The sequence below is a fragment of the Tachypleus tridentatus genome, chromosome 6 (assembly GCF_004210375.1).
Source record: "Tachypleus tridentatus isolate NWPU-2018 chromosome 6, ASM421037v1, whole genome shotgun sequence".
NCBI lineage: Eukaryota > Metazoa > Arthropoda > Merostomata > Xiphosura > Limulidae > Tachypleus > Tachypleus tridentatus.
In genome coordinates this window covers 43,750,979-43,776,996 of record NC_134830.1, presented here as the reverse complement: position 1 = coordinate 43,776,996, position 26,018 = coordinate 43,750,979, and the positions used below count along the sequence as shown (strand labels likewise).

At 33.8% G+C, this 26,018-nt stretch overlaps 1 protein-coding gene across 1 annotated transcript in view; it reads left to right on the top strand.

Annotated features, from left to right (window-relative positions):
• The window catches only part of LOC143252353 (uncharacterized), a 235,130-nt gene that overhangs the window by 75,181 nt on the left and 133,931 nt on the right, over positions 1–26,018 (top strand). The window contains exon 3 of the mRNA XM_076504337.1: positions 4,785–5,184. Coding sequence (XP_076360452.1) covers positions 4,785–5,184 — 400 coding nt within the window. The remainder of the gene's footprint in view (positions 1–4,784; positions 5,185–26,018) is intronic.

Genomic DNA, 26,018 nt, shown 5'->3' with positions numbered 1-26,018 from the left:
CATGAAGAAAGAATCAAAATAAACAAAATGTTTCAATTATTTAAGAATTGTAGATGTTACTTTGGTGCTCAAAATTATTTTTGTATATATTCTAAGTGTTTACCACTGTAAAGGAAATGTTGATTATCGTAGGTACAAACATATATTGAATTACAGCGGTTGATTTTAACCAGTATTGTATAAACTCAGCGTTACGTAAATGTATTAAATTTTGTTACAACAAAAATAATATTTAATGCAACATATAATCATAAATGACAGTATTCCAATATTTGCGTGTCATTAGTGCGTGCGTATTAAGGAGAATGGAAAATGGCGAATTTCGTGCACGTGGCGCGACGTGTTGTTTGAAAATACGTTATACTTCTTTGTGGGTTCGAATCTCCGTAGCATCAACATGCTCACCCTTTCAGCCGTGGGGGTGTTATAATGTTCGCTCAATTCCACTATTCGTTGGTAAAAGAGTAGCCCAAGAGTTGGCGGTGGGTGGTGATGACTAGCTGCCTTCCCTCTAGTCTTACACTGCTAAAATATGGATTGCTAGCGTAGATAGCCCTCGAGTAGCTCTGCGCGAAATTCAAAACAAACCAAACCTTATGTAAATCACACTGATTTCTTTATATTTACATAACGTTTCAATTGTAAAATTATATTCCTACAAATAACATAATAAACGATATGAATATTTTAGGATTTTAACAACAATAATTTATTTTTCTATTAAAACTTGAAAAAAAATGAGAACACTTTTAAATTATGATATGTTAAAATTTACCAGTACGTAAAAGAGTGCTTCACTTTATTTTGTTTCTTCACCACGAACATAAAGTTTTGCTTGAAATATTGTCTTATTGACGAGACTTTCCACTTGGGCCCGGCATGTCCAGGTGGTTCGGGTGCTCGACTCGTAATCCCAGAGTCGCGGGTTTTAATCTTTGTCAACCAAATATGTTCGTTCTTTTAGCTGTGGGGGCGTTATAAAGTACGATCAATCCCACTTTTAGTTGTTAAAAAAGTTGGCAGTGGGTGGTGATGACTAGCTATTTTCCCTCTATTCTTACACTGCTAAGTTAGGCATGTCTAGCGCAGATAGCCCTCAGGAAGCTTTGTGCGAGAATTTAAAACAAGCAAAGTTTACATCGTTTTAGTTTAAAGTTCTTTAATATATTTACTTTTAGTGTTTCCCACGTCTGGATATTTTTAATGTTTAGTTAGTTTGTTTTTAATTAAGCACAGAGCTACCCAATGGGTTATTTGTGCTCCAGCGTTGCAAATCCGCAGATATACCGCTGTGCCACTGGGTTTGGTTTTACGTGTAGTTTATTGTGTGGCGACATATTACGATTGTATACGTACGACGTCAGTTTATTTCGATTGTGAAGTATAATTGATTAGCGATAAAAACGTAGTAATCTAGATCACGTGCATCGTTTCTTTCTTTTTTTTTTATGCTATTGTAAAACGAACTTCCAATGTTTTGATTTATGCAAAGCGAAGAAACATCACAGCGCCCTCAGCCAGTAAAATAAATAAGTATGTATGTCTAGTGAAACAATTTGCTGAGTAGTTTCTTTATAAATTTAAGGTTCATTTTCACGGTAGTTCATGTCCAATTGTAAAATACAATAATTTTCTTACCATTACTGTACGAAGTTGTATCATTAACAAAGTGTATCAGGGTTAAGTTAAGTTTACAGACTTACAACGTTAAATACTGAGTTTCGAAACCTGTGATGGACGTACCACAGATTATCTATTGTGTTGCTTTGCACTTAACTACAACTAACGTTAACAGGAATATACATTTCGAAGACTGTCTTATCCACAATATGTAGTATACTAGCTGAGATTCTGTAATGTTTTCTTCTTTTAGCGAAGTCCCCCGCTGATACAGCAGCGGTAAGTCTATGGATTTACAACGCTAAAATCAGGGGTTCGATTTCCCTCGGTTGACTTAGCAGATAGCCCGGCGTGTCTTTGCTATAAGAAAAAACACTCACACTTTTATTGAAAATTCTGTTACTATTTTCATTATTTAAAGGATATGATATACTTTTCGGCAGCATTTATTTCTGCAAACATTCTGGATGTAAACACTTCAGTATTCACGTTTTCTTGTTATAACCATAATCTTGACTCAAGTCTTAAAACATGTATCATTTTAGAAAACTGCCTTAGATAACGGATTAAGTTCGTTTACACAACATTGGAAGACGAGATTACTTGCGCAATAAGTCATAAAGCAGTGGTTTGTGAGAGGTCGTGGCTAACCATTCGTTCCCCTCCAACCATAAATAAGGTTTCACAGAAAGCTGATTCTTGATATCAGTGCCCCCAGTGGCACAGCGGCACGTTTTTGGACTTACACTACTAGAAACCGGGTTTTTATGCTAGTGATGGGCAGAGCACATTTAGCCCTTTGTGTAAATTTGTGCTTATATACGAAACAAATAAATTTGATACGAACGATTAAGTTAAGAATTATTTTCCGACAAACAACACGGGCCAGGCCTTATAAGTGACTCGTGGTTTTAGTATACAAAACTACATTGAGAGAAAAATAGGAAGCTTGAATTTATAATTCGTAAAACGAAATTGGAGTGAGTTATTATTTAACCTGATCAGTAAAACTCTGTTGTTGTTGTTTTCTTCGTTTATCTATAACATAAGTTTGAAATTAACAGAACACACATTCTGAACAAAAATCAACACTTAAAAATCACGTTTAAACAAAGTAATAAGGTTGTTTTTGCATTTAGCGCATAGCTACACAAGTGCCATCTGCGCTATCCGTCTCTAATTTAGCAGTGCAAGACTAGAGGGAAGGCAACTAGTGATCACCATCCACCGCTAATTCTTGGGCTACTCTTTTACCAACGAATAGTGGGATTGACTGTTACATAATAACGCCCATATGACTAAAAAGGAGAGCATGTTTGGTGCAACAGGGATTCGAACTCGCGACCCTCGAACGCCTTAACCCACCTGGCTATGCCGAGCAAAGTTATAAGAAATCTTTTAAAATGAAATGGCTTTTAAACACTTCTTAGAAGCTATTAACTTAAATGTTGCCAAGTGCGTTTAAAGCATACGTACTAGAAAGCTACCTGAAAGCGTATTTCAATTATCTGCGGGATCAACAATGTCCCTTTTCGAAAGAACATTTCATTTAACGCATACGTATATGTATTTTTAACACGTATTAACGTCGTAAACTATTTTGTGTGTGTATGAATTGCTTAAAATATTAGGCTATACTATCGACGCTATCGAAATTTTGCGTGACAAAATGGATTGGAAATAACCCGTTCAGTCCTTTGTTGAATGAAGCCAACATTATCATGAACAAAAATCTATAAAGAATTTTTTTCTATTTCAAATACGAATAAATCAAGAAAAAAAACTAGTATTCCAGTTGTGTTTGTCTTGTATGACGTTTTTAAATTTAGCAAGAATCATGTAGTTTCTTTTTTATGAATAATACAAAGTTGTGAACGCCACCATTATCAATGTCTCGCGCACCAACAAGAAACCAATAGAAATGTGCCTCTGAAAAAATGAGATAAACTTAAATTCCAGATACGTAAATATTTCAGTAGGGATTTAAAGCAGATCCAACGAAGCACATCTGACAAATAATAAACTTTTGAAGCAAAGCTTCCTTTATCTATAACAGTCGTCAAGTCGGTGACTCTTGTCGGAAACACACACATATATATAATAGTCATCATATGGAATTCTGTTGTTAAACACGTCTAGCTTTTGAGGTAAGATGTTTTTACGGTAAGCAAACACTCCAGTGAATTTCTATTAAAAATACAGTTATGATATCAAGCCTGGTTTGGAAGGATAAAATGAATAATGAATCGTACCAAAGTACATGCTGAGGTGATCAAATTGAATAACAGGTATTTCGTTAAACGCTATTATCAGTAAACCATAAGCGTTTCTAAGCTGCTCATGATATCCTTAAGGGATCATGTTTCGCTACCGTCGGCATTATTCATTGTGTAACTTAATATATCATAAAATGGTTGATATAATTAGCGTTATAATTAAGTCACTAGTGACGCTTAATAGAGAAAGAGCGGTTGAAATGCAATTAATGCATTCTTGTTACTGGAAACCTGAATTGTAACAGTTAGGTGTAAAGTGCTTGGAATTAGTTATAGTCTTGATATAATGTAAATTAATATTGTCTTCTTTAGGAAGGATCTCTTATACACTTTCGAATTTGACGTTATTGTGTATCATGTGTCTAAGGCTTAAGCAAAGAGCTCTTTGAAAAAAAACAACATTTAATATGTTTATGAGAAGATAATCGATTTCTTCTTAGAAAAATAATTTCCATCTAGAAGGGTGAAAAATGAAACTAATAGTTGATTCTATATTTTACTAGCCTCTTACGGAAAAACAGACTACTTAGCGTCTATTGTAGGTTTTGCATTTTCCCTGTGATTTTCTGTTATTTTTGGTCGGATGTTTTATTTAATAATGCAGGGTAGGTAAATATTTGTATTAATGAAGTGTTTAGCTCGGTAGGTAGGTTTCTGAAAAAAATTTGTATATGTATGGTCACATGTATTTGCGTTAAACTTTGGTGTGATATTATTTTAAAATTTGTACGAATGTTACCTTTAGTTCATTACTTTGTTGTTGTACATTTAACGACTAAAAATGAAAAAAACAACATAAATTTAAAATCCTCAAAGATTTATACAATATTTTTGTTTTATTACTTTTTTCTTCTTTTTTGGGGTAATAAAAAGTATATTTTTGTTTAGGGATTTCTCGAGGCTGTTACCACCCAGAGACAACCATTCCTACTCAAATGGATCCTTCAAGGGATTTGTTTGATTGTACTCATTCTTGTGGAAGTAGTGGCCTTCTCCAAAAGGATGAAAAAGATAATCCTAACCAGGATTGTAGGTCACGAATACCTACAAAAAAACATAAAACTGAGACAGAGGGCGCTCTTAATCCAAGTACGAGCAAATTATTGAACTCACAAAATACCAAAAGCTCAGCTATTTTAAGAATCCCAGCCAGCTGTTCAGTACCTCATTCATTGGCCCTCTCTGGACACTCACAGTTTTCTTTGCTTCAAGGAAGTTCTTACAGCTCCCCCTGCCGGGGAAGATCTAATCTTGTGCAGCCATCTGCAGCGGCCTCATTTTTTGCAAGGTGAGTTTCATGATTTCTTTAAAGATTTTCCTGACTTTGCTTTTCTTGTTCCTTTATATAATGCCTCTAAAGGATTTAAAAACTAAATTTTAATATTAAAGGCATTTACTTTATTCATTCACATATTTTTAAGTTTTGTAATTTATAAATATGAAATAATTTTAGAATAACTAAAGAAACACCACAAAACATTTTAAATAACTTTACAATCACTTTTTAGTTAGGATAAAAAGTTAAGTAAAATTCTTTATGGTTTTATATATATATATATAATTTACGTATATACAAAATAGATATAAACCATTATTCTGTCATAAATTGGCAATGAATTTTGTAATTTCTACGTTGCCGAAGAGGTTGTGTCTAAGTCTACGGTTGAATAGAGATTAAAGCCAGTGCTGTGTCACACCAGGAACTTGTTGTGGTTGATTTTTTCAAAACCTCCAAATCCTTTGTAATCAGCAAAATTTGCTGACTCTAAACTCACTCATAGACTATAATGCTGTATGCTGTTTCAGGCTCATTGAAATTCTTCTCTCATGGCTTGTAACAGAAAAGTAGAAGGAAGTTCCACACACACACACATATATATATAAGTGAAGAGATTTGGAAGAAAAATAGAAGGAAAAAAACAACAAAAGTTGCCCGATTTGTTTGTCAGTCACGTTTCGAAACTGTTCTGGAAAGGAAGTGATGCCAACTTTAAATTTACCTTTCTGAAAGAGTTGTTGCCATGGTTACAGGTAATCAGTTAACGCAGTTTTCTTGTCTGTTCAAAGGAAAGAAAATGGCCAAAAGTTACTCAATACTTTCTGTTATACAGTGCTGTCCTACAACAGTATGTTTTATACATAGCGCGGATGTCTTTATTCTTGAAGATTTTTTTTTGGGTGGTGGAAGAATGGACTTATAAAAAATCTCAAAAAAGTACACGACTAAGGGTATTGCGGAGAGAATAATATAATAGAAATAAGAATGGTTTGGATAACAACTAGAGCAAGAAATTGCTAATAGGTGGAAACTATGTGATATCTCATAGAACTCACGTTATAGGAACGTAGAATATAAATAGCTTATTCTAGCTGTTCTTCAACTCCCCCTTTGATTCGTAGTAAGTAACCTTGAAGTAACGTACTTGAAAACCAAACTTCTTATCTTTGATCGTACCAACTAAAAGTTTAATTACGTTATATCAACCCACTTGCATGTTTAATTTATAATTTTTTGTTTATTTGAAGTTAAGCACAAAGATACACAATGGGCTATGCATACTCTTTCAACCATGGGTATCAAAACCCGGGTTTTTCGTTTATATAATATATTGAACAATTCTGGTTTCGGTTAATAAAAACTAGAATCACAGTGTGTTTAACAAAACAAAAACTTAGTATTCTGGTAATAATTTAATATATATTGTGTTAAATTACTTATCATGATTTTGTGACTTTTTTCAATTCAACGTGTAAAGAATATGGCATAGTATGTTATATATATATATACGTATATATATATATATATTGTCCAACATATTAACTAAAGATCATTGAAAATAGTTTATATATATATAAGCAAAACGACTGTTTGTTCCAATCCTACTGGGCCAATTTCAACTAAAATTTGTATTTGAACACTATTAACAATGGAGCATGTCCTAAAGTGACCAAAATTGAACTTAACCCTATTTCTGTTTTGTAAAACCTGTTGGTTGATTAACCCTAGCCTATTGAGTCAATCTCAAACAGTCTTGGTAGGTTGACGCTTTAGATCAGGGGCCTCCAAACATTTTTGACTGTCGACCCCTTCATGGAATCCTTGACCTTTTACCTACCCCTCCATTATTTAAGTAATAAAAATCTATATGTCATAGTAAAAGGAAGAATAACTCAATAAAAACATAGAAATTATAATATTATATTATGATGAATCAAATTTATTTTTTTATTGATCATTTGACATCTTTAATGGGAGGGATGATGTTGATGATCTTTGAGAACAGCACTAATATTGGTGAGTTTCAGTTTTAACTCACCACGCTCTTCTATGTTCAGTTTGTTCCTCTGCATTGTTAGGACTGAATTTATATGGCTTAAACCAGCTTCAACCATATAGGAACTTGGGAATACAAGTAAAAAAGGGTTCACCACTGTGAAAAGTTTTAGATACTTATCGACAATATTAACATTACTCCAGAAGTTGCTGAGGGTCATATTTTTGAACAATGATTTAGCTTCGAGATCCACGGAAAGTCTTTACACAGTTTTTGCTTTACGTATATCATCAGGAATAATTTGTTCTTCATCTTTCAGTTGCCGCAAGTTTGAAAAGTGCTGAAAATTTCTTCGTAACAATGAAGATTTAAAAAGTCCTATTTTGACATTGAAACCTAAGAGGATTGTTCGGGTTTGAATAATTGTTACATCTTTTACTTGCAGACGGGTCTGTACATCATTAAATTTTGAATATAGATCTGCCAAATAGGAAAGATGATTTTTATTCTTTTTCAACTCATCACATAGAAAGGAATCCACATCTGTAAGAAACTTCACAGTTGAGTCATAGAACTCGACAAGCCTTGGCAAGCAAACACCTCTTGACAGTCACATCACTTCAGGATGCAACAGTAATTGGTTCACCAATTCATCATTTTTTTACATAGCTTAGCAAACAGTCGCGAATTAAGTGGATATGCTTTAATTTTATTTATCGATGCACACCTTTAGAGTCACTGAGATGTTTTGCCACAAGGTGGTGTCTGTGTAGTACACAGTCAATAGTTCGGACATCGATAATCTTTTCTTTAAGAAAGGAAGCAAATCCTCTGTAAAAGCCTTCTGAGGTAATCGCAATTATATTGCTGAGTAGAATATTATGCTTGTCTAAATATTCCTCCAAGCACTGAAAAATCGTCACCCCTTTTGCACCACCTTTAAGATACCTTGCGAACAAAAACTTGTCAGTAATTTGTTTTTGAATTTGACTAAAATACCTCACATAAGCCATGAGAATATTTGAACTACCAAAAGTTGATTGGAAAACTTACAATGCATAAGCTCAGATGCCAAAGTTTTCTCCACATCTTCAGTCATCTCATCAATACGTCTTTGAAGTGTACTTGCACTTAAAGGCAAGCTTTTTAAAACAGAACCAGAGTCTTTTATCATAAGAGTTTTAATCACTTCTTTAATTGACGGTATTATGATCTCCTCTACAATAGTATACGGTTTCCTTCCTTTGCTATATTGAGAGAAACATTATATGATGTTCTCAACCCTCCTTCATTATCAACCTGAACAGGTTACATTTGGTCGATTTTTATATTTTTCTTTCAACGTTCTAAAAAACTCAAGATCTTTCTTTTTTATCAGGATGAATTTTTTGAACGTAGTCTTTCATTTTTGCAGGTTTCATAGCATCATTACTAAAAACCTTTTCATATAGGAGACACATAGGCTTCGTTTCATTTATAAGCAAAGGTATGAATCCAAGTTTCAAGTAATCCAGTTAATATTATCGGCACTTCTTTTTAGGATCTGTGGCTGTCATTTCTGTTAATGGAGTCGTGGTTAAAGTTAAATAAATTAACTTTATCAACAGGTTACAAGAAGCACAGATCAACGTTTTAACGTTTTACATTTAAAGCACAAGCAAAAATATATAGAAATATATAAAGTAATAGAGATTGTATTTAATTTTTATTGCTACAGAATTACGTGACCACGTGGCACAACGTTACACACTTTTCATAGATCTGAAAAAAAAATTCATTTACTTATTTTAAATACAGAACTTTATTTTTTTAACCTTTCGAGAACTGTTTTATCAATTACGATACCTAATATCCTTTTAAAACTAAACAAACTCACACCTCCACTTCCGGATACAGCAAACACCAATAAATAATTAAAATAGCCAAGAAAAACTATCATTAGTAGTCATCAGGAGTGTAAACCAGAATGAACCTAAAACATATTGAAAAAATACGTCACTCTTACAATGCTTCCTGACTGGCTCAATTTCAACTGGAAGTTGGGTGGGCGGAGAGTAAACGACCCTCTTGTCCAGACTCGTATATGACTCATGTAGTTTTGTACAATTAATTTACAGCTGTTATTTTTATTTCCTTGATTATACGACTCTTGCTTTCTGCACAATATGTTATGTCGATTTGACCAACAATACTTGACAAGTCATGAAATGATGCTTTTGTATTAACAATTTCTAACCGACCCCCGGAAATGTCTCATCGACCCCTTGGGGCCTGTCTTGGACAATGTTGAATATTCTAAGGGGATTCAAGACCAAGGTATGAAAGTTGATAGATTGTTTCTCAAACAACCATGTTTTTTTTCTCATGGTGAGATCTCCTCATAATATTAATTTGTTGGGAGACTGAAAGTAAACTGTAAATGTTGTTTATGAAGAAACTTTGTTATAATTGTAAACTTTTGAGATAAAGTTTATGTTCAAATTATTACTTTGAAATATATACTTTTTATTAAGCTTACGATGTTTTAATTCAGTTTAAACATTTCCCGTAAGTTGACGGTGTGTTTCAACTTCTATTTAATAAAACTAGAAATAGTCCCATCTCTTTATTTATATGTATATGAATTACACGTTTCTCCAATATAACATTAATTTAAAGTAAAACTTACGTTGTCTTATCCTTTCATTCCACAACATAAATATGAGACCAAATCATTGCAAAGTAAACCAAAGGAAAATATAACAAAAAAGCATTAAACACTACCCATAATTCTCTTCCATTACTGTTAACATCAGTGCGTTATGTATACATTGCAAAATTGTGATTCAACGACACATCTCACGCACGTTGTATATTATAAAAAATAGTGCCTCTCTAGTGGTGCATCGTTAAGGCTCAAGGCTTTTAATGCTAAAAATCAAGTTTCGATACAGCACAGGTAGAGCATTACATAATTTTGTAGTTAAACAACAACATTCAGATAGCTCCATACCAAGAGGTATGAGTAGCTGCAATCGAGTTAAAAATATCTGTATGTATGATGAGAATTAATTAACAATTAAATAAGTATCTAAGATGAGAGCCATTTGAGGACATTTCGTCGACATTGTAACAGCCAGTTCCACTAGGTGGCGAAAATATAAAAATTGTAGAAGTTAAATGTCCGATGAATTAGCTGTAGTTAAATTACATAATAGTCAAAAATAAATCGAGATTTATTAATAACAACTTATAGGTGGGCGAAAATGTAAACCGTAAACCATACTTAATAAGATACTGAACGTTTTAACTTAGCAATTAAATTAATTGAAACCTGATACAAATCAGTTTCATTTAAGAAACCCTCTAAGGAAAGTTTGTTTCTAAATAATTTACATCGGTAGATGTTCTGTATGTCTGAAATGGTGAGGATGGCCATAAGTAAACTTGGTCATCCTTGTGTTGCACAAAAGTAATTTCGTTTTTACATAACGTATCTCATCGCATTTTGTAGTCAAACTCATAAACAGTTATATTAAACTGCTGCAAAGCCTTAAAATCAGCTGTGTGATTTGATACTGACAGTTCTATGTTTCAGAACTTTTCCGTAAAGCTTCATAAAGGGTGGTTGCACGTTGACATCCGTAATTTTGAACTGATAAATTACCAAGAAGACAGCTAGTCAATATCACCCACCGCCAATTGTAGAGTTGCTCTTACAACTGCATTTACCACTCATGGCCCTGAACTACAGAGCGGAAATTTGGGACAACAGGCCTCTAACAAAGAATTTTCAGATTAACAGTTCCAGCATATTAACATGATTGATAGTTATAGCCTAGAATAGAGTATTAAGGCGTGCGACTCGTAATCTGAGGGTCGCAAGTTCGCATCCCCGTCCCGCCAAACAGACTTGTCCTTTCAGCCGTGGGGGTGTTATAATGTTACGGTCAATCCCACTATTCGTTGGTAAAAGAGTAGCCCAAGAGTTGGCGGTGGGTGGTGATGACTAGCTGCCTTCTCTCTAATCTTACATTGCTAAATTAGGAACGGCTAGCACAGATAGCCCTCGAGTTGCTTTGTGCAAAATTCAAAAACAAATAAACGATTCTTGTTCAGTCAATAGAGAACATAAAGTAAAAGTAAGATATATGCTATTATTCTAAACCGTTATTCTATACAGCTTATTCAATCATCTTTTATATTTGAATCGTTTACAATTTATAATATCATTATCTATAAATAAAAATATTATAATAAATTGCAAATTGCTGTTTCGTCCGAAACTTTATCATCACTATCAATCAACGCACGAATGTTGAAATAAACTGTGAGAGCAGCTGCTGCAGATGGGCTAGAGATGAAGACTTTTCCTTCGAACTCTGATTTGAATATTCATTATCTAAGACTTGAAGCCTGCAGTGAATAAAATATTTTGTTAGAACCTACAAATGCTGACATATAACAAAAATTTTAAATTAAACATTGAACATTCGATACATTACTAGTAGAATCCAAAAGTAAATACGCTGTTGTCAGATTTTCATAGATAGTTTGATGGCTTGTTTTTTTTTTTGTTGTTGTTAAGCTATCTTTGCTGTGACCACCACGGGTATCGAAAACAATTTTAAGCGCTATAAGCCTTCAGGTCCACCGATGAGCATGGACACACGACTCTCAATCTGAGGTTCGTGGGCTCAATTCCCCCCGCCACTGAACATGCTCGCTTTTTTCAGTTATGGGTGCGTTACAATGTTATGGTCAATTCCATTGTTCGTTGGTTAAAGTGTAGTCCAAGAGTTGACGGTGGGTGTTTTTCACTACCTGTCTTTCCTCTAGTTTGAGATTGATAAATTAGGAACGGCTCGTAGCTTTGCGCGATATTCAAACGAAACCTGCGCTGAGTCACCAGGAAGGGAGAGTGGGTGGGTGAGAGTTTCTCGCGAACATCAAAACCGATTGAAAGATATGAATACGATAAGAACAATAATCACAAATAGTTTTTTTCTCATCGCAATCGAATACAATACATTTATCTAAAACCAATTTGTTCGTTTTCGTATATCTTATATTTTGATGATTACTTCGCTTTTGGAAGTAATGATATAAGCCTCATTCGGCAGATAAACAAAAGTCACTGAAATTACTTTTGTGGTTCGAAAGGTGGAACTCGAATTGATACAATTTTACAATATATGATAAATCAAGTTTAAATTAATTGTATTATTAAGGCTTCTATTCGTCTATATATATACACGACTAGGTCTTGTAAAATAAGCAACGGGCCTTCAATTTTTTATGTTTTTTTTACAATTATTTTTAAAGCGTTTTCGGCATTTTAAATATTTTAAGGAATGAATTATAATTTGTAACAATAAAAATACTTTATTCTTCTATTCGGTAGACTTGATAATTATGTCTGATCTTGATTTCCACTTGAAAATACTTAACATGTTGCATGAATGACGAATAATTCTGTCATTTGGATTTACAAAATAATGAGGTTTACCATATGTAAAGTGACAATTAAAACAATGTTATGATTAATGTGGTAGCTACAGTTTGAAAAAATAATATAAAAGTTAGGGGAAAAAACCTAGACCTATGCAGTTAGAAGGTGAAAGGAAAGACAAAGAAACAAAGATAACCAAAAGAAAACTTTTCTCTCTCTCTCTCTCTCTTTCTCTTGGTGTTTGGGTATGATATTTCCGTACCCTGGAGGGTCAGGTTCTCTTTGACCTTTTCAAAATAATTTGTTTTGTTTTGTGAATTTCGCGCAAAGCAACACAAGATCTATCTCCGATAGCCGTCCTTAATATAGCAGTGTAAGACTAAGGGGAAGGCAGCTGGTCATCACCACCTACTGCCAACTCTTGGGCTACTCTTTTACCAACGAATAGTGGGATTGACCGTAACATTATAACAACCTCACGGCTGAAAAGGCGAGCATGTCTGGTGTGACGGATTTGAAGCTGCCACTCTCGAATTACGAGTCAAGTGTCTTAACCACCTGGCCATGCCAGGCATACTTAAAATTAAAAAAAAAAAACTATCGAAATATGATGAATACGATAGTTTACCAATATTGTTACAAACTTATTTAGTTTTGACTTTGTTAGAAGATTTAAAAAGTTTTTGAAAGAAGTAAGTGAAATTTTGATCATTTTAGCTTTAGCTCAAAGAGATTAATGTATGTGAGATACAGATATCAGAATGTAAAAAAATATATTAAAGTTACTCTATTGTTTAAGGAAAAAGAAAAGATATAAAAGTAACTCGGGGATTCATTGCCTAATGATCTGTTAAAGAATGAATCCAGTGGCATGTCTGCGGATTTGCAATGCTAGAAACTGGGTTTCGATACACGTGGTGGCCAGAGAACAGACAGCCCATTGTGTGGCTTTGTACTTAATTAAAAACAAAACAAAATTCAATAGAATAAAAGTAATAATCTTTCTTTATATATAGAATAAACATGAAGTGGACATTAACATGGGTAGTATATATAAATGTGCAAATTTTTAATACCCACAGAGACATTAATAATAAACAACATTAAAAAATTGTACAGAAGATACTTTAAAGTAGAAAAACGTAAAGCAGCTAAACTTATAACTGTAGAACATTTACAAAACAGTTGTTTGTTATTAAGCGCAATGCTACACAAAGAACTACTTGTGCTCTGCTCTCCACAGCTGTTGAAAACTGCTGTGCCAATGAGGAGTGTGTGTCTGTGTGTTTTCTTATAGCAAAGCCACATGAGGCTATCTGCTGAGTCCACTAAGGGGAATCAAATCCTTGAATTTAGCGTTGTAAATATGTAGACTTACCGCTGTACTAGCGGGGGACAAGTAGGGAAAGGTACAAAATAAAAAAAAATAATGTTTATATAAATAGCTAATATTATATTTTTGTATGTTTGTTGTTAAGAGCAAAACTACATAATGACCCTTCTTCGTTGTGACCACCACGGGTACTGAAACCTAGTTTTTAACTTTATAAGCCTTCAGCTATACCGCTGAGTCACTGAGGCGGCTATAAATTGGGCACAGTATCTGTACCTCAACCTTACACAACGTATATAAAATATTTTATTGTTATAATAAATGGAATTACATGCAGCTCTGCTTTTATCATAATTTTCTAAGTAACATCCTTTTTTGAGACATAACTTTGCACCTTGCGGATAGTTCCTGATTAAGAAATAGATGTATTAAAATTGCTTTTATTTATATAGGCACATAAAACATAAAAAACATATTTTGTTTGTTAGGTGTATATCCTTGAACTTCATATTAATTACAAATAGAAGATATTGATAAAGATAATTATGTAAACAACCCAGTAATAAACTATTAAAAGGTCATTGGTATAAAGAGGTCATGTGTTTTTCTATTTTTTGTTGTAAAAATAAGGAGATTGCCATTTTACACCTTCTGAAAAGCAAATTGTAATAATGTAAAGTTAAATTTCGACGTTAGAGTAAACAAGACGTGGTAGTTTGATTTTGTTTGTTTTAAATTTTGCGCAAAGCTATTCGATGGCTATCTGCACTAGCCGTCCCTACTTTAGCAGTGTAAGACTAGAGGGAAGGCAACTAGTCATCACCACTCACCGCTAACTCTTAGGCTACTCTTTCACTAAGAAATACTGGGATTGATCGTAACATTATAATGCCTCCACGGCTGAAAGGACGAGTATGTTTGGTGTGACGCGGATTCGAACCCGCGACACTCGGATAACGAGTCGAATGCCTTATCCAGCTGGCCATACCGGGCCAGATATGGTAATATACGTATCCATGATACACGTAGTTAAAACTGTACATATTTTCATTGTGTATTTTCCTGTTAAATTATTTAAATGTTGAAAACGTAGACAAAGGATTATGTCGAATATGTTTTTAAAATTTAAGTTGATATATTTGACAAAGATCTTAAATTTATTCGAAAATATAGCAGTAGAAAAGATAGAGAAGTGTCAAGGTTTGCTTATTTAGGCAATAAAAGTAAATGTGTTTGTAAAGCAACCTCTTTGCAAAAGAAACGTATATGATGAAAATGTACAATTATAAATATTTTCCACCAGTTCGCGTATATTTCTGAGTACATGATAATTAAGATTATATGTATTTTATTCAACCATAAACTCTGATAATTTCATGATTATTAAAAACTATATTTACAGGTTATTTGTTGTTGTTTTGAATTAAGCACAAAGCTACGCAATGGGTTATTTGTGCTCTGCCCATCACGGGTATCAAAACCCGGGTTTTAGCGTTGTAAGTCCACAGACATACCGCTGAGCCAGTAGGGGACCAGATTATGTGAAATTAATATTTGTAAATATATATCTATCTATATATATATATACGTACACATTTCCACGCAATTATTTTACTCTAATTTTTATGTAAAACCGTTTTATTTTAACGCAAATACACATAATACGCTATTTGCGCTCTGTCTATTAAGGGGATTCGAAACCCAGATTTTAGCGTTCTGAAATATGCTTGCCGTCGTCCTGTTGATCCTCTGCGAGACGTTTTTTCAATCGAACTATTTACCTCCATACTCATGTTTTAATTTCTGGATTTATTCAGTGATTTAAACACTGGTTCCTTTATTTTTACAATTTATAACTATTTTTCAGCATATTATAAACAGACTCTTTAAAAGCTTAAAAAAACAGGTTCTTATAAAAAACATAAAATATGATTGAATGTCAAGCGTTCTTTTTTTAACAAGAATTACTTCACAAGGAATTTCAAATTCTTAACCACTACAAAATTTGTTTGTTTTGTAAAGTTTCGCGCCTAGCTGCACGACCGCTCTTTATCTGCTTTTGTCGTTGCTAACTCTGAAGAGCCAGGTGGAGAGAAAAACAATTAGCCAACGGCACAAAACATCAGCTCTGGAAATTGACTGTACAACCTATAACGCCTCTTTTGAACTGAAATGAAAAGAGAGACTTTTCCTTTTTGGCGGCAACAAAACGCAAGTCACAGGAACTCAGATTCCTAGTCTGACAGACTAAACACTTGGATCAATTTCTAAATAAAATGAAAAAGATGAAAATGAATTAGTCGCTTCCAAGCATACGCTTACGCTGACCAAAGTCTCAAAAATCTGTCGGAGCAACGCTCAGAGACTGGACATTATATGGTTGTATTCTAATAGTATGATTCTTGTTTTATCGGTCAACTTTCTTAAAACCAAACAAACAAAAATTCGTCAATTCGAGGTTTGGAATGTTTTAGCTTCAAGTTTCTTAACTTAAACATAACTCCTAAATACGTGCTTTATCGCACTAACTTTTATATCGGATGGTTCAGTTCTATATCCTTCATTTTGTTGGTGATAAGGCAGCTTCCCTTTGATTCTATGTAAGAGTTTGTAACTCGTCACTCCATGAATATTATTCTATGGTGGGTTTATTTGTTTTTCGCTTGTGTGGGAAACAGTAAAGTGTAAGTTCTGAAAGGTTGTGTTATTTAATTCGACATAATTTAACAATATGAATAAATTCTTCTTTAGAAAACCGGTTACAAATTCTTCCAGCCACAGTTTACTTCGTCACACTATCAAATAGTCGAGAATTTCTCATGAGCCAAATTCGTAGGTTCTAAATATGTCTCCCCTGGTAGTAAAACTTGCGTCATTGGCCACACACAGCGATTAGTAACTGCACGTTTTGGAACGTGATTAACCTTTTGTAATTTGTCTTAAGTCAAACTAAATTGTTTTAATCGTATACAAAACTTATTATTTACTGGTTTTCATTTTTATTAAAAACATTTTTGTTATAATTAATAAGTATCCAATTAAACAAAACTAGCCAAAAATCGTATATGTGAAAATTCAATGTGGTTGAAATATAATACACATTATTTTAAATCGATAATTAAGAACCCCAGGACACTTCAGAGATTTGAGATGGCATATAATACAGGACATTTAAAAAGATGACGCTTCGCTGCTTCCGTTACACTTAAGTAGAATATGTCCTGCCATATTTAAGTTTCTACAATCAAAAGCTATACGTAAAGCAAATAACAGACTGAAATGGTATTTCAGCAATATTAGGGAAAGAAGCTAAAGCTAAGGCGAAAAAAACAAGTTCAAATTATATTATGACACCCTTACGTTTTTCACAGTAAGATCCACTTGAGAAAAGTTATAATTATAAAAGAACCAATATAATTATTGTAACGTTTTATTGTACTTGTGACTCTGAAGTGGGTCGTTCTTCGCAGTTGAACGTTATTCGCAAAACGGATATTTTATTTGAATCGTGTATTGTAAAGAAATAAGCCCAAGAATAACAAACCGATCGACAGTTCCAAAATACAAGAAAATCAGGTACAATATATCCTATTCAATTTCATTACTTCTTAGGATATCTACTCGCCTACCCTCAAACTGAAATTCTTTTTTTGGCACCAATAGTTTGTCTGTTTGTTGTGAAATTCGCGCAAAGTTATGCGAGTGTTATCTGTGCTATCCGTCCCTAGTTTAGTAGTTTAAGATCAGAGGGAAGGCAACTAATCATCACCACCCACTACAAATTTCTGGGCTACTCTTTTACCAAGGAATAGTGGAATTGACCGTCGTATTATAACGCCCCCACGGCTGAAAGGAAAGCATGTTTGTTATGACAGGATTCGAGTCTGCCAACTTCAGGTTGCGAATTTAGCCTGGTCATTCCGTGCATGGCACGAATAGAGTAAATTAATCTATGAGATTTTAGGCCTGGTCAAACACATCAATCAAAATGGTTTGATCCCTTAAGTCCAACACTCAAGTCGGTCATGAGATGATGGTATGAGCTAGAAGTTTGTATTAGAAAAACAAAAACAGAAACTCGGGATATTGTACGAATCATTACACTGCGGCTAAAAAAAAAAAGATATCTATCTCACATGCTCTAATGTGGGTTATGAGATGTACCCTGAGTTTTAGAACTCACTGGAGAAGTAGAACCCACATTGCTCTACCAGTCTTAACCCCCGCCCCCTAGTTTCACATATCAAAAACAGGAAGAATTACCATAAAATAAGTTTATAAAGTAATAATAAGTTAGGAGAGCCAGATTTGGGTGCTCCAGCCCACAACTTCCCATATGTGTATCACCCTTTACTGCCTGCATATAAGAATTAGAACAAACTGAACTCTTCAACTTTTATTGATAATTCAAAGACTTTAGATTAACTATTAAACAACATAACTAAACCCTCAAATCACCGTCTTAATGGTTTTTTTATACTCTATACCACCGGATGGGTTCACAAATGTATCAGTTTAAACTTTTATACTAAGAATAAATAACTCAGTGAAAGCGGACTCCCCTATGTTGTATTTGAAATATAAAAGGGTCTTTGGTAATATTTAATGTAATTAATTGCACTAAGAATAATATTTTTTATGGTCCTTCACGAGTTTAACTGAATGGGGACCCCAAAATCAACAAATCTGTTTCTTCATTGTCAGCAACTTAGTGCATAAGCAGTTTAAAAATGATAAATAAAGTCTCCATACCGTTTATAATTATAAAGTTTGTTGATGTTTTTACACAAAAAAATGAATAATAAAGCTGTAATTTTAGAGTTCCACGTTTCAGTTAATTCGTTTATCTATTCCACTATTTTTTGGATCGTTTTATTCAAGTTCAACTTTACACATTTTATTAGTTCAGTTATTTTTCCTCCGAACCGTTTTAAGCTTGTTTCACATAAGGCAGTTGCATGTGCGTTATAACTTATTCTTGTGCATTGTTTCGTTGTCTTTCGAAGGTCCAGCAATTTCAGTATGTGATACGTTGTTTTCTTGAACAAGAGACGACACGGTGTACTTGTCATGGGACCTTATTCGAACTATAATTTAGTTCGTCTGTCATACCAGCAGGTGGAAGGCAGGATCAATGAATTTATCTTCACTGTGCGTCCACACGAATACAACCATTTTCCTCACTGTGTGTAATATAATAGCACCAAATACACGTTTCTTCTTTATCTTATAATTGGAATGTGCCTAATCTTTCACGGTATACTCCCAATTGGTGGGCGTGGCTTTATTAAAAGTGCATATTAAACATGCTTATAAAACGTCATTTTTATTCCAGTCCTCGAGCAGCTAGCGTGCTAGACTGTTGTGAGTTATTACTTTCCACCGACAAACAAGAAACTCTATTTATCAAAACCATGGTACGTGGCACACGCCGTAGTCACGTGGGACGTAGGAATGTGACGTACAGAAAGGGAGAGATAACAATTTTGTTATATGCAGAAATTAAATTACGTTTATCTTAGCCTTTTCTACGTCTCCAAAAGACGTAAATCATAGAAAGGAATAAAGAAAAATGTCATTCTATGCATAAAAAAAATATTTTAAAAATGTGATATTACGTTATTGTAACTGAAAACAAGTTAACATAAGCAATAGCTTTAAAAATTAAGTCGACGTACCAATTCTGACATGGCTAGGTGGGTTAAGGCGTTCAACTTGTAATCTGAGGGTCGCGGGTTCAAATCCCCGTCGCATCAAACATGCTCCCCTTTCAACCGTGAGGGCATTATAATGTAACAGTCAATCCCATTATTCGTCGGTAAAAGAGTAGCCCAAGAGTTGGCGTGGGTGGTGATGACTAGCTGCCTTCCCTCTAAAATTATACTACTAAAATAGGGACGGTTAGCGCAGATAGCCCTTGTGTAGCTTTACGCGAAATTAAAAAAAACAAACAAACAACCAATTGTCACTTTTGTGGACGAATGAAGATTTCATTCTGAGTGAACAACGCGTTACTGAACTGGTAGCTTTGCAATTTTTGTATATTCAGGAGATCGTATTAAGAACAGAAACAGCCTTTAAATTTTCGGTATTGGTAAGTAATGATGAATAGTGTTTCAGAAGTAACAGAAAAACACTTAATCTGAAAGCTCTAAGATTTAGTTTAAGCGGGAACAAGTGGAAATTCGACACGACTTGCATATTCGTATCTTCAACGTGATTTGGTCATGTTTAACAGAACTGATGTAATCAACTTATTGTTACGTACAATTCTGTTCGAAAACGAAAACGTGATGTGACAGTCGGATATATGTAATCCACAGGAATTTAAGTCATTTCCGGCATATATTTCATTTCCTTTAAAATAGCTTAAGATTAAGGGATTTATAAACATAGAAGTCGATAGTTAAACGTGATAGTTAAATGCTTGATGACCCTCGCAGAAATATTAAAATCTTACTGTTTGTTTGGTTTTCAAATATACACATAAAGCTGTTCAACTGATATATGTGCTAAAGGGAGAGCAGCTATTCGACATCTCCCACCGTCAGCTCTTGTATTACTATTGTCTGTCTTTTCAGTGTGATCTGACTGTCACCTATTTAACGCACCCAATGTGCAGTAACGAGACGAGTACGCTTCACTAGTACGTTAACTACGCTAATCATAGGCTACATTCAGCTTTTGAATTTTAAAAACACATATTTAAATAGTTAATGTTTTCATTATAAATCATAAAAATATTCATGTGTCAGCTTTTAGGCTGGGCGCATGGCCTAGTGGCGAGATGTGCTATCTTACGGATCAAAATGTTGAAGGTCTGTGTTAGGATACTATATTGAACAAGATTGTAATTTCAGCTGTGGATGCGTTACTGTTGTGGCAGTCGATCTCACTATTCTGTTAAAACTAACCATGTAGAATATAGCTGCTGCTGACTTATTACCTTTTCCTGTGATCCGGTGTACCTAAACTTTGAAAGTCTTGGATCTGTTTTCAGCCATATGGCCCATAAAGCGTCCTTCACGTCAAAATTATTAAACATATTGTGCTTGCTTTGAAGTAGCCGGTGCATATAAGTACCAGTGTACAGGTTTGTTTGTTTTTTAGTCCTTGGCAAAATATTACAATCAGAACGTTTTAAAATATTTATGGATAATATTTCGTTTTAGATCCCCGTCACACCAAACATGCTCGCCCTTTCAGCCCTGAGGGCGTTATATGTGACCATCAATCCCATTATTCGTTGGTAAAAAAGTAACCCAAGAGTTGGCGGTGGGTGGTGATGACTAGCTGCCTTCCCTCTAGTCATACACTGCTAAATTAGGGACGGCTAGCGCAGATAGTCCTCGAGTAGCTTCGCGCGAAATTAGAAAAAAAAATCGTTTTACTATATAAAAATACCACGTGACAATGATTTAAATGCATTATTCATGCACAACGGATAACAGAAGACACTTTTAGTGTTAGGATGATGATGTGTAATTGACGAATCTTATTGATATACCTTCACAGATTTTTACTTTCGTTAAGTCAAAAATACTTTAATCACAGTCAGCCACTGAATGTTTCTCCTGTGAGCAAATTATGCATCAGTATAAACTCACAACTGCGTAATTTTGATTGTACAAGCAAAGCGTTGCACATCTTTATGACCCATAAAATTCACCCTAAACTTTTAAACCTCTGTAACTAGCTGTATGTCTTCGTATATACCTTTTAATCTTGTAGCTTCTCTCAGTTTTAATCATAAAGATGAATTATTTAAAATCTATGTCACTTTGTTTCCAACTTATGAGATTTTTTTACACGTAAATAGATACGCATGTATAAATACGTTTCTTTAAACTGTTTTCTTCCGTCATCATCAAGTGTAATAATTCAATAAATTATTTATTCTAAATGCTTTTATTTATCCGAACAAGTTGCTTTAAAGCAAATTAAACACAATGTTACGTTTAAATCATGAGAGGTATGCTTTATTGATAGAATTTTTTATTGGTATAAGAAAAACACACATACAGACACACTCTTGTCCAGCAATAACTTTCAATTTTCACACACCTTGCTGCAAGTCATAATTAAAACATGTTTCATTTGACAGTCAGTAGTCTTATCCTCGAAGACCTTGTGATTTTCACACACCTTGCTCCATGTCATAATTACAACTATTTTACAGAAATGTTGAATCAACTTTATAGTACTGGTTTAATTTGGAACCTCTCAAGACGATGACTGTCGATAAAAGCTGTCCTGCTAAACCAATAAAAATGTATTATTTCATGTGTTCTTGTTTCAAAAGTAAACGTAAAATCGAACAAACAATGGTACGTGAACAAAATCAGAAAACCTTTATTCGTGACTGACTTTCATCCAACAATTTTTCAAGAACGTAACCAAATTACAATAACTTTAGATAAGTTAGGAGCTACAATCGTTTGCTGCATTAAGTGTTCTGTTTATAAATGTGAAAATGTTAAAGCGATAGCTGGTTGTGCGGCGAAGTTATGGTAGACTGTGTAATTTCGTCACGAAAGTTATTTAGATTTATATATGAGCAAAGAGATAAACAAGTTCGTGGTTTGGTATTTCAACAACTTATACTTATTGCTGGATACGAAAATCAAATAAATAGTATAAATTATCATAATATAATTTTGTATACGTCAAACGTAAAAATAAAAACTATATCTTACTAGTATCCATGATAAACTAGGTACAGAATATTCCAGTTTTAAATTTTACACTGTGTTATAACTTTAAATACTTGGTTGTAAAAAACTACGTTTAGCGATAGAGTTTTTTTAATATTTTACTAATTATTCCCAGAAAACGTTGTGCATTTTTTATACATAGTAGAAACTGTAGCAATTTGGGTTCCTTATTACTAATTCTTATCAGAAGTATACACACTGGGTAATCTGCGCTCTGTCCACCAGGGGGAATTGATTCCTGAATTTTAGCGTTTTAAGCCAGTAAACTTAGTGCTGTGTCCGCAGAGAATAACATTTAGATATAAAACAGTAATGTTACTACAGATCAACAAATCTTTCGAATCTCCTATTTTGTCTTCTCGGCTTACCTTGTGACATCTATTTCATAAACTAAGAATATCACAGTTTTTTATGCGAAACCTGAAAACCAGTAAGTAATAAGAAGTAAAAATAAATAAATCCCTTTGTCAATACAGAAGTGGTGGTACCTTGTAACCCATGATTAAGAACCATTTTGTCATTTCAGGGTATTATATGGCACACTACATATAATATGGTACATGCACACTAATGAGACACATGATGTGGTATATAATTTCCGTTAGACATATGGAAGAAAGACATTGCGATGAAACGAAACTAATTATTTCTGTCCATGGTATGTTCTTTTTTGTAAGAGGATGAGGATTATGACGTCAAAGGCCTATCATTGGCTCTCAATTTCGCAAGTGGAGAAGACCATAGTATCGCATTAGCAGCTTATTACTGGTGAAATTGCTTTCAATAGCCTCATACTAGTTGCTTTATCAAATCTTGGTTGAACTCTTATTGTTCTGTACCTCGTGTTTTAATCTAATAAGGAAAGCTGAGAATTTTGATTACGGATAAACTTGGAACCAGTTAGAACAAATTGGTACTTGCATGCTTTACGACATTATTACCGAAATATTGATATATTTCACTTCCCTTAAAAAGCAAATAAATTATGTCACCCACAAATTCAAATGTTAATTTAGGATGTTCAGCTGTTGCACAAATGTGTCTTATTGTCCTGAATCTATCTCAAATACGTGGCTCTAACGCACTGTACGAGACATGAGAATTTGTATTTAATTACCTTATCACACGCATGTCTTTAACAAATAGTTCCAAAACATTTGTAAAATTGCCTACTCTTTGGCTCCAAGTCGTAACTGTAAACATCAAATCAATCTGTCAGTTGGCTTACAACCAAAGGTCACCATATTTGCTAACGCTGTGCTACATGTCTAATTATAAATGTTTAATTTTTACTGCTAGGAGTCTTATTCTCCAGTTACCCGCTGGTCCAGCGGTCAGTCTCAACGGATTTATAAAGCTAAAATTATGGGTTCGATTCCCCTCGGTGAACTCAACAGATAGCCCAATGAGGCTTTGCTATAAGAAAAACACACACACAAACACACTCTTATCCACCAATACCTTTCAGTTTTCACGCACCTTGCTCCAAGTCATAATTCTAAATGTTTAATCTTAACTGTCAGTTGTCCCATCATTCAAGATCTCTAAAGTTATCATCGAACATCAATGTGAATTTTAGAAGAGAGGTTAATTAATGAGCATTTTATGCGTGGTTAAGTCTCCTCTTACGTTTTTTTTTTTTTTTGCTTTGCACATTGCTCTGATAGTTTAAGGCTTACGTAAATTGTTTTTCATCAGTAATAAAACCAAGTAAAACTGTGCCTTCCTCAACTAAAATTTAGCCTGTTCGTTTTTAATTCCAGAATGTCCAGAGAAATTAGCGTTAAAAACTTCGAGAATCGTGAGAATGTTGATAAGTAGAAACTACAGTTTATGTTAGTGTTACGTGCTTTTAGCCTGAGGTCTTACAAGAAGTGCCGGATTCTCGACTCTTACTAAGAGTAATGCAAATATTATTATTATATCAACATGCGGATAGAGACCTAGGTACCATTTCTGTTTACATTTAACTTTACTGTATATACAAAGACCCTGTTACTACTGATGTACCCAATATGTTGTACATACTAGCGATGTTGGAGCTACTCGGAGACTGCACCTGTTTCCCTGTCCTAACTCGACAACTGTGACGATACGCTGTCAGTGTGTATCACTGCCAGCTGCTTCACGAGGACTAAAACTTCTCCATTTTCGATGATGTTTAGTCTTTAATTTAAACTACATCTTTTTGTTGCTGTTTTCTTACTGGTCGAATATAGATCCGTGATATTTTAACTAACTGTCGTTTCTTTTTAATTGTGTAAATGTTAAAGTTACTTCTACTTAGAATTCGCATTTCAAGCTTTAATTTAATATTAACTTCCTAAACACAAAACTGTGGATAAAGAAAATATTGTTGTAACTGATATCTGTTATTTGTTTAAAACTTATTATTGCTAGACAAAAACGATAATTTAATATAGAAGAACAGCCAACTATCCAGGTAATCCCTAAAATAAGTACAGTATTGTTGTAAGATATTTGTTTATTAGTGTTTAATCTCAAGGCATTGTTTTTAGTAAAACTAGTGACGTTTAGAAAGGTGTTTGTGATAAAAATCACACTAGATCTTTGACACTGATTTCCACGTTCTTTATAATTATTCACTTCTTCCAACAGTAACACGTGAAAACAGTTCCGTCATTTCTTTGCTACATAAGAGACCCTTTATTCAGTACCTGATCGAACCTACTGCTTCAATCACGAATCTCACTGAACTGTAATGTGCAATACACGAAACCTAATTTAATTAATAAATTGTGTTTATTTTGAAAGAAAGTCATTTGTTACTGCTAACACTTAATTTGGTACTTTTGCGATTGGAAATCATAATGTAGAAACATTCTCCATTAATTAAAATATACTAAATGCAACATCACGTGGATTGCACTTTATAAAGAAGATTGGTAATCATAATAGGTGTAATCTAGGTGAGGAGTTGTGTTACTAAACACAAGTCGTGGGGTGCTGTGACGGACAAAACACAGATAGTAATGCTAATTTTACACGTACTAAATAGAAGCTCATAACGGACTAATTAAGAAAAATTACAAAAAATATACATAGAAAGATGCTAGCGTTATTTTTAACATAAACGTATAAATGTGTTCGTTGTTTTACCAGCCTTTCTCGTTTAATACAATATCATTAGAATAAAATTTCATTAAGACATAGTTTCGTGATATAATTACGTTCCTTGCTTACATTTTGTAATATTCAGGAAATTTATCTTACGAAAGAATTGTCTATATTATTCTTATCTAATCAATGAAAAAAATAGACTTGCAACATCCACTTATTACTATTTGAAAGCACCGTGTACTGTGGATTAATGTAAAATGTATTCACCTTTCACAAACACTTATTTGA